The sequence below is a fragment of the Gossypium hirsutum genome, chromosome A03 (genome assembly GCF_007990345.1).
Source record: "Gossypium hirsutum isolate 1008001.06 chromosome A03, Gossypium_hirsutum_v2.1, whole genome shotgun sequence".
In the NCBI taxonomy this organism is placed as follows: domain Eukaryota; kingdom Viridiplantae; phylum Streptophyta; class Magnoliopsida; order Malvales; family Malvaceae; genus Gossypium; species Gossypium hirsutum.
In genome coordinates, this window is record NC_053426.1 from 77,511,134 (window position 1) to 77,520,945 (window position 9,812).

General features: G+C 36.9%; 1 protein-coding gene across 1 annotated transcript; it reads right to left on the minus strand.

The window, feature by feature from the left end:
* Positions 1-6,245: 6,245 nt before the first annotated feature.
* Positions 6,246-6,623, minus strand: LOC121218250 (uncharacterized). The gene has a single exon (XM_041095144.1). It carries the CDS (start codon positions 6,621-6,623, stop codon positions 6,246-6,248), a length of 378 nt encoding a protein of 125 aa, XP_040951078.1.
* Between the last annotated feature and the right edge of the window lie 3,189 nt (positions 6,624-9,812).

Here is a 9,812-nt window from a genome sequence, read left to right on the forward strand (position 1 = left end):
AACTTAACCTATTTCCAACAGAAAATCAACTTCCATATACCTGAACATTGAATTCATTTAGCACATTTAATCACTGTTAACGATACCTGTTGAATCATTCGAAATCATTACGGATACTCATTAAGCACATATAGCTCTTACAATGCCATATCCTAGATATGGTCTTACATATGCTCACATATCGAGCCGATGCCATGTCCCAGACATGGTCTTACACACTATCTCAAATCAATGCCTTCGTCCCAGACGAGGTCTTACATGAATTCCACTTCACACACTTAGTGCCCACTGACCGATCTCGCACTCATAGTGCTCGATTAAAGGAATTCGCACACACATAGTGCCTCTAATCATTCACACACATAGTGCTCTTATTCATTCGTTATTACACATTAAAATGACTTAACCAAGTCTATAAACATCATGTATGAACACTTTTAAACATATCATCTCATTTAAATTTGAATTCGTATAGTAATGAATACTTAAACTTTGCTCAAATTACCGGCATGAAGCTTACTAGGCACGAAGGCCCGAATACACGTCACCAGCATGATTGCTCTTCGGGACCTAGCCCGGATATAACACCAGCACGGATGCTCTTCGAGGTTTAGCACAGATATATTACTAGCATGAATGCTCTTCGGAACTTAGCCCGGATACATCACTAGTACGAATGCTCTTCGGGACTTAGCCCGGATACATCACTAGCATGAATGCTCTTCGGGACTTAGTCCGGATACATCACTAGCACGAATGCTCTTCGAGACTTAGCCCGGGTACATCACTAGCACGAATGCTCTTCGGGACTTAGCCCGGATACATTACTAGCATGAATGCTCTTCGGGACTTAGCCCGGATCATCGTCGAGACCTTTAGCTCGGATGAAATCTCCACACAAGGCCAGCGAATTTTAATCCGGACATAATCTCTTCATATAGTCAGCGGGTCTTTAAACTCGGATTCACATCACTGAGTCTCATACATATTTATTCACATGTTATCATCTTTCACATGGCACAAATCACATTTATAATTTAATCAATTCATTCACATGTAAACATATAACATGATTCTTGACTTTAAGTCGTAAATATTATTCAAATCTAATACATGTATGCTTCTTTTACTAAACTTTCAGCTCAATAAGCAATCACACAAAAGCATATATCCCCAATCTCTTCCTTTGTTCATTTCTCTAATAACCTTATTATGATAAGGACAATGGGACATCATTCATCTATCATACATGTATATCATGGCATTTTAAGTTAACTACCAAATTCAATTACTCAAAACTTACTTATGTTATACCCTTCTCAATATCGACACGTCATAAGCATGTCTCAGTCTTCTCAATACCATCTGCTACAGCTCGATCGGGATCGGAATTCATTACAATAAATAAACACATTTTCAATTGTCAGAAATCACCACACTATCAAATAATCACATAATGGCATGTATAGCTAGACCCAAACGTATTACGGTAGTCCTAGAATCGACTAAACCGTAGCTCTGATACCAATAAAATTGTAACACCCCGTACCCGAGACCGTTGCCGGAGTCGGACATGAGGGGTTCACAGACTAAATTCGCTTACTATCGCAGTCCATTTTAAAATTTTCCAGACAGCTGGCTAACTGTGTCGCTGTCACCTTAAAATCATATCTTGAGTTTCACAACTCGAAAATCAGTTTCGTGATTTTTCCCTGAAACTAGACTCCTATGTCCATCTACATATTTTTTCTAAAATTTTTGGTCGGGCCAATTAGTACAGTGTATTAGTTAAAGTCTCCCTTGTCACAGGGTGCTACTACACTGACCTTCATGCATTACAATTTGGATATCTCCCTGTACAGGGCTTCAATATTGATGCCGTTTGTTTGTATAGAAACTACACTCAGAGAGAAATCTATACATATATGGCATGACTCCTAATTATCTCTGGTTAATTTATAATGAATTTCCAAAGTCGGAACAGGGAATCCAGAAACCGTTCTGGCCCTGTCTCACAAAAACCTAATTATCTCTTAACATACCACTCATATGACCGTTTCGTTTCTTCCATATGAAAGTGGATTCATCAAGGTTCATTTAAATAATTTATTCACTATTTAATTCTATTCCTACTATTTTTAGTGATTTTCCAAATCTACATCACTGCTGCTGTCAGCATCTGCCTTTAAGGTAGACTTTACCTATTTCATAGTTTCCATGATTCAACTAGCCCTTTTAGCATAAATAGCACAAATTATGATAGTGATTAACCATCCCCATGGCCAATCCTTGTTAAGCATATCCACACCTCTCAATAACCATATCCATACCAAATGATTATAACATTATGCTCAAACATATATAAGCCATTTTCGCATGGCTATCCAAATATATACAAATCCAAAGGGTACATGACCAACAACAAAAGGGTAGTCCTATACATGCCATTTCAAAGTTCAACCAAAATTGTACCAAAAGGGAGCTTTGATAGTGTGGGAGACTTCGACTTCCAAAAATCCCGAGTCCGATAGCTGACGAATCAAAATCTATAAAATAGAGATTCAAAGAACGGAGTAAGCATTTAATGCTTAGTAAGTTTTAAGCAAGACAAAGTGTTCTCAATCACTATTATTGGTCATTCATTTCAACTGTTCGATGAAGTTAATCTAGAGCTTCATCTCGATCTATAATATCATTAAACGCAACACTTGGCTGCCACATATATACTTTCGAATAATAATGACCTAGATGGTCAAATATTTCCAAAGCACATTCTCACATTCGGAGTTATAATATTAATCACATTTACCTACCTCTTTGATACTGATAATTCACCTCGAAATCACTCCACCGATGAGTAAGTAATACGTACCTGAACATCTTGAATACATAATACTTATTTGATGGTAACTTAATGCAGATACTCAATATCAAAGTCTTACTTGAATCCTAGCATTTAGCCGTCGGGTCTTTAAAGCTCGGATATAGTACTAGCACGAAGCCTACGGACATTAATCAGGATAATACTCTCGCATAAAGCCTGCGGGATTTTAACCCAGATATAGTACTGACACAATTGCCCTTCGGGACTTATCACATTTATACACTTTCACATCCATCACGTTGGCCACTCGGCCCTGTCACATATATACACTTTCACATTCATCACATCGGCCATTAGGCCTCATCACATATATACACTTTCACATTCATCACATCGGCTATTAGGCCTTATCACATATATACACTTTCACATTCATCACATCGGCCATTAGGCCTTATCACATATATATACACTTTCACATTCATCACATCGGCTATTTGGCCTTATCACATATATACACTTTCACATTCATCACATCGGCCATTAGGCCTTATCACATATATACACTTTCACATTCATCACTTCGGCCATTAGGCCTTATCACATATATATACACTTTCACATTCATCACAACGGCCATTAGGCCTTATCACATATATATACACTTGCACATTCATCACATTGGCCATTCGGCCTTATCACATATATATACACTTTCACATTCATCACATTGGCCATTCGGCCTTATCACATATATATACATTCACATCACAATTATCCAAATATACTTCACATATCACATATACTATCATGTATACACTTTGTCTCTGCCGAATCTACATTAATCATTTCCCAATGAATAATTCAATTTCACGCCATACTATCATTTCATATTCGAATACTCATAAACTTACAATTTCACAAATTTTAATATCAAAGATCCATTTAACACTCATGTATCATTTTACAATATCACGATTTAGAATTCACGTATGGGTTTAATCAATAGCTTATGAGTAACTAAAACAAGTTTTATCCATGTTTACAACAAAATCACATATTCACTACGAGCTGTTTTCCTGAGCAGTAGTCACTAAATTATTTATAAATAGAGCTACAAAACTCCAAACACTTGCCGTTAATTTTCCCTGAATATAGACTCGTATATCTTCCATCCATAAAATTTTCAGAATTTTAGGTTTGGCCAATCAATACCAGATTTTTCTTAAAGTTTCCCCTATTTCACTGTTTGACTAATCTGACCACTCTTCACTACGAATCAAATTTCTCATTTTACAGAATTCAAAATGTGTTGTATTTGATTTCATTTGAAACTAGACTCATTAAGGAGTCTAAGCATATAAATTTTATCTTATAACCATTTTTGTACAATTTATAATGATTTTCTAAAAACAGGACAGGGGATTTCGGAGTCATTCTGACACCGTCTCACACAACTTTAAATATCTCTTTATAGGAAATTTGTTTGCTGGCAAGGTCTCTTTTATAAGAAACTAGACTAATTAAGCCTTGATTACATATTTTATTCCGCCTATAATTCCACACCAACAATTTATAGTGATTTTCTAAAATCACGTTACTGCTGCTGTCCAAAGCAAATTATTACAATTTGCTCTTAACTTTCCAAGTCCAAACACATATGAACTTACCATTTGAGTTTAAGACATATCATGGCCACATCATATCTTATTAAATCAACTCATTATGTCCTATTACGATTGAATTTACTCAACGTTTAATCACTTAAAACTTACCTCGGAAGCGGTTGACGACTAGATATCCACGGCTATTCGTCTACTTTCTCTTTTCCCCTATCCGACTTTGATCCTCTTTGCTCTTGGGCTTAGTCTAGCAAACCACCATAGCCGATTTTCTCAAGCTCTTCCCCTTCCTTTCTTTCCTCTATTCGGCCAAAGTTGTTCAAGAATGAACACTTTTTTTTTGTTTTCTTTCTTCAATTCACGGCAATGGGGGGGGGAAACATGGATGAGACAATTTTTTTCATCATCATTTACCTTCCCATTATTATTTTATTACCCATACTCCTTATTTTATTTTATTGTTTCCTCCCATGATGCACCAACACAACATGTCTATGACATGTTTTGCCCATCACCCTTTGTCCATCCTAATGTCATGGCCGGCCACTACTAGATGGGGGGGGGAAATTGACATGCAAGTCCCCCCTTTTTCAACATGCACTAATAGGTCCTTATGTTTTGATCTATCACATTTCAACAATGTCACACATAAGTCCTATTGACTAAATTCACATGAAATTTACTAAATCGAAGCTTAAAATTTTCACACATTTATTTTAGACAATAAATATCATATTCAAATAATTTAGTGACTCGGTTTAGCGGTCCCGAAACCGCTTTCCGACTAGGGTCATTTTAGGGCTGTCACAGCATGCAATCCTAGAGATAGGACGAAATAAATCTACCGGATTAGAGTCAAATCTAATAAGGGAATCCGTAGATCGAGTTAATGCAACAATAAGGGTTTTAATTAGAAAGAGATTTCGATTAATCAACCTAGAGTCAGTTGTTTTTAGTCTAGAGAGAGATATTAACATAAATCAGGGAATCCTACGGATTAAGTCAAGTGAATAAATCATCTAATTCAGAGGTAATAAGTGAAGTCTAGGTGAATTCTTCCTTGGGTATTTTCTTCTCCATCAGTTTTCCAAAAGTATTTTCCAACTTTAATCTCTGTCGCAATCTTAGATAATTAGTTTTAGATTAAAAATTCTCTTAATTGTTAGGCTAGATAATAAAAAGATAGTAATTACTAGTACTTTTAGTCTTTGTGGATACGATATTTCCGGTATCACCATAACTTTACTACTATTCGATAGGTGCGCTTGCCTTAGTCAAATTTTTAGTTAGTTTTAGCGACCATCAGGGAGCAGAAAAGTAGTGCCGACGAGAGTTGACGGTGAAGGACGGTTCAGCAGTGGCTTAGATGCGGGTTCTCACCATGGTTGGTAGCAAATCAGCGATGGGCGGGGTGATGGAGAGGTTTTGGCGGCTAGGGGGATTTGGGAAAAATTGGTATAGGGTTTGGGGTTTTATTTGGCTGGAAGAGGTGTTTGGCTATAGGTTTTGGATAGTCTAGTGCAGGAGCGCGCTATTCCTTGCTTGAATTGGGATAGATTAAAGGTTGTTTGGCTGCAGGTTTTTATTTCTCCCTTTTTTTTTCAATTTTTTCTTCGGTTTACGTAGACCGAAGAAGAGAATTTTATCAACATCCAAAAATAAAATAATAAATAATAAATAATAAAATAAAGTAAAATTAAATTAAATTAAATTAAATAAAATTAAGAAAAATAAATAAATATTGGGTTGCTTCCTTACAAGCGCTTGTTCAATGTCTTTAGCTTGACGCCGTGAAGGTTCTATGGTGGTTCCAAATGAATCTTTTCAACCTTGTGGGCTTGAAAATTCTCGTAAAATGGCTTCAACCATTGGCCATTGACTATGAACCACTTTCCTAATTCTTCACTTTCTATTTCAACAGCACCATGAGTAAATACTTCGGTCACAATAAGAGGTCCTTGCCATCGAGATTGAAGCTTACCTGGGAATAGCTTTAATACGGAGTTATAACGCAAAACTTTTTGTCCTACCAAAAAATTCTTCTGAGCTATTTTCTTATAATGAAACAACTTTGTATTGTCTTTATAAATATGATCATTCTCGCAGGCATCATTACGAATTTCCTCCAATTCTTGGATGTCTAATTTCCTTGCCTTCCATGCGGGTTCTAACTCCATGTTACATTGTCGAACAGCCCAATAAGCTTTATGTTCCAACTCTACCGGAAGATGACAAGCTTTTCCAAAAACAAGTCGATACGGGGTCACGCCGATTGGTCATATATACGCCGTCCGATAGGCCCGAAAAACATTATTAAGCCGAAGACTCCAATCTTTTTGGTTGGGCCGAACTATTTTCTCCAAAATAGACTTGATCTCCTTGTTCGAAACCTCTGCTAGGCCATTTGTTTGGGGATGGTAGGCTGTCGCTATACGATGATGAAATCCGTATTCTGAAAATAGTTCCTCCATGGCTTTGTTGCAAAAGTGGGTGCCACGATCACTGATCAAAGCTTGAGGTGTGCCAAACCTAGAAAAAATAGTTCAGTTTAGAAACTCCACAACAGTTTTAGCATTACCATTACGAGTAGGCTTTACTTCTATCCACTTAGAAACATAGTCTACTGGAAGAATTATATATACATTTCTAAATGAGGAAATAAATGGGCCCATGAAATCGATGCCCCATACATAAAAAATCTCACATACATGAATCGTGGATAGGGGCATTTGATTTCGTTTAGTGATGTTACCTGTATGTTGGCATTTATCGCAAGACTTACAGAAATTATATGTGTCCCAAAAAATTTTGGGCCAATATAGCCCACACTCCAATACCTTATGAGCAGTCCGTTTAGGGCTAAAGTGACCTCCACAAGCTTCAATATGACAAAAAGTAAGGATAGAGGTTATCTTAGTGTCTGGAACACATCGCGTATCATCTGATCTGAACAGTGTTTCCATAAGTATAAGTCATCCCAGATGTAATATCGAGCCGCTCATCTAAGCTTGTCCTTCATGGAGCGTGCTAACCCTGACGACAATGAACATGTGGCTAGGAGATTTACCATATCTGCATACCATTGGAAACATGCCTCGGTCGAAAATAGGCTTTCATCAGGGAATTCGTCCTTCATAGGAATGTCATCATCATGTATTTTTAACCTACTTAAGTGGTCAGCCACCAAGTTTTCACATCCCTTGTTGTCACGAATCTCGATGTCAAATTCTTGGAGTAGCAAAATCCATCTAGTGAGCCTTGGCTTTGCTTCCTTCTTCATGATCAAGTCCTTGAAAGCTGCATGATCAGAAAAAATAATCACCTTAGATCCCAATAAATATGACCGAAATTTATCCAAAGCAAATACAACAGCTAAAATTTCTTTTTTTGTGGTAGTGTAGTTGCTTTGTGTAGCATTTAGGGTTTTTGAGGCATAGCAAATGACATGAGGCTCTTTGTCCATCTTTTTCCCTAACATGGCTCCCACACTGCGTTCGCTTTCTTTGCACATAATTTCAAAGGGGTAGTTCCACTCTGGTGCTTGTACTATAGGAGCGGACCTCTTTGCATTTCGGGCCGAACTCAAATTCCTTATCTTTCTGTAATAACTCGCATAGTAGTTTAGCTACTTTAGAGGTCTTTATGAAAGGTATGTAAAATCCTATATAGCCAATGAAAGAACGTATCTCCATTATAGTAGAGGGATATGGTAAAGAATTTATAATTAGTTTTGGCCTTATCGACCTCAATTCCCTTAGCTGAAACTATATGATCTAGAATCAAACCTTTTTCTAGCATAAAATGACACTTTTCATAATTCAAGACAAGATTAAATTCTATGCACTTATTTAAAATTATCATGAGGTTTTTAAGGCATTCGTCAAAACAATTCCCATACACAGTAAAATCATCCATAAAACTTTGATAATTTTTTCCACATATTCAGAAAATATACTCATTATGCATCTCTAGAAGGTGGCCAGTGCGTTGCAAAGTCCAAATGGCATCCTTCTATACGCAAATGTGCCAAATAGGCATGCAAAAGTGGTATTTTCCTGGTCCTCTGGTGCAACTGGGATTTGGAAGAAACCTGAGTATCCATCAAGACAACAAAAGTGAGTTTTACCAGGTAATCGCTCAAGCATTTGATTTATAAAAAGGAAGAGGGAAATGATCTTTTCTAGTGTAAGAATTTAACTTCTTGTAATCAATGCAGACACGCCACCCATTTTGTCCTCGAGTTGGAACCAAGTCACCCTCAGCATTTCTCTTTACTGTTACGCCAGTTTTCTTAGGCATGACTTGTACCGGACTTAGCCATCCACTGTCAGAAATGGGGTAGATTATGTCAGCATCCAGCAGCTTGATTATTTCCTTTTGTACCACCTCCATCATATTTGGATTCAACCGTGTTTGTGCCTCTCGCCTTGGTTTTGTGTTTTCCCCCAAGTAGATTCTGTGTGTGCATGTCAAATGCCTTATCCCTTTGAAATCAGCAATGGTCCAGCCAATCACCTCCTTATGATTTTGTAATAAACTTTCTTCTTCGAGCTTAGAGAGTTTATTTGAAGCTATAATCGATAAGTATTACCTTTCCCAAAAACACATACTTAAGATGTTCGGGAAGCGGCTTTAATTCCAAATCTAGAGCCTACACAATAAAAGGTAAAAGTTTAGTGTTTGATAGAGACAATAATTCATTAACAAGTTCATAATCATCAAATATAAATTCAAATTTATCTTTATAGATGAATTCAAAAGTCTCCTCTACTAAAAATTCAATCATGTTGACACAGTTTACGCTCAAAATTTTGCTTGGATGACTACTGGCATCATAAACATTAAGCTTCACGATCTCCCTATCAAATTCTATTGTAATAGTTCCGCTTCGAACATCGATCTTGGTACTAGCGGCACTAAGGAAACATTGGCCTAACAAAAGGTTCGAAATCCAGGAGTGCTATCCTTCTCTATTTTTATCACATAAAAATCTGTAGGGAAAATTAGTTTGTTAACTTTTACTAATACGCCCTCGAGGACTCCTTCGGGATGCACAATAGACCTGTCTGCCAACTGAATGATAACACTTGTTTTCGTCAAAAAACCCGCCCTAAGTGATTCATATATAGAATAAGGCATCATATTTATTAAGGCCCTAAGTCACACATAGCCTTCTTAATTCCCAAATGGCCTATTTTGCATGGTATTGCAAACATACCCCTATATTTGCTTTTTGCTAGCATTTTTCACTGTAACACTGCAGATACATTCTCACCAACACTTACCTTTTCATTACCTGTTAATTTTCAATTGTTGGTGTAGAGTTCTTTAAGGAATTTGGCATACTGCAGAATTTGTTTGATGGC

Coding starts and splice junctions, on each gene's coding strand:
- LOC121218250 (XM_041095144.1), bottom strand. CDS start 6,623: ATGGAGTTAGAACCCGCATGGAAGGCAAGGAAATTAGACATCCAAGAA.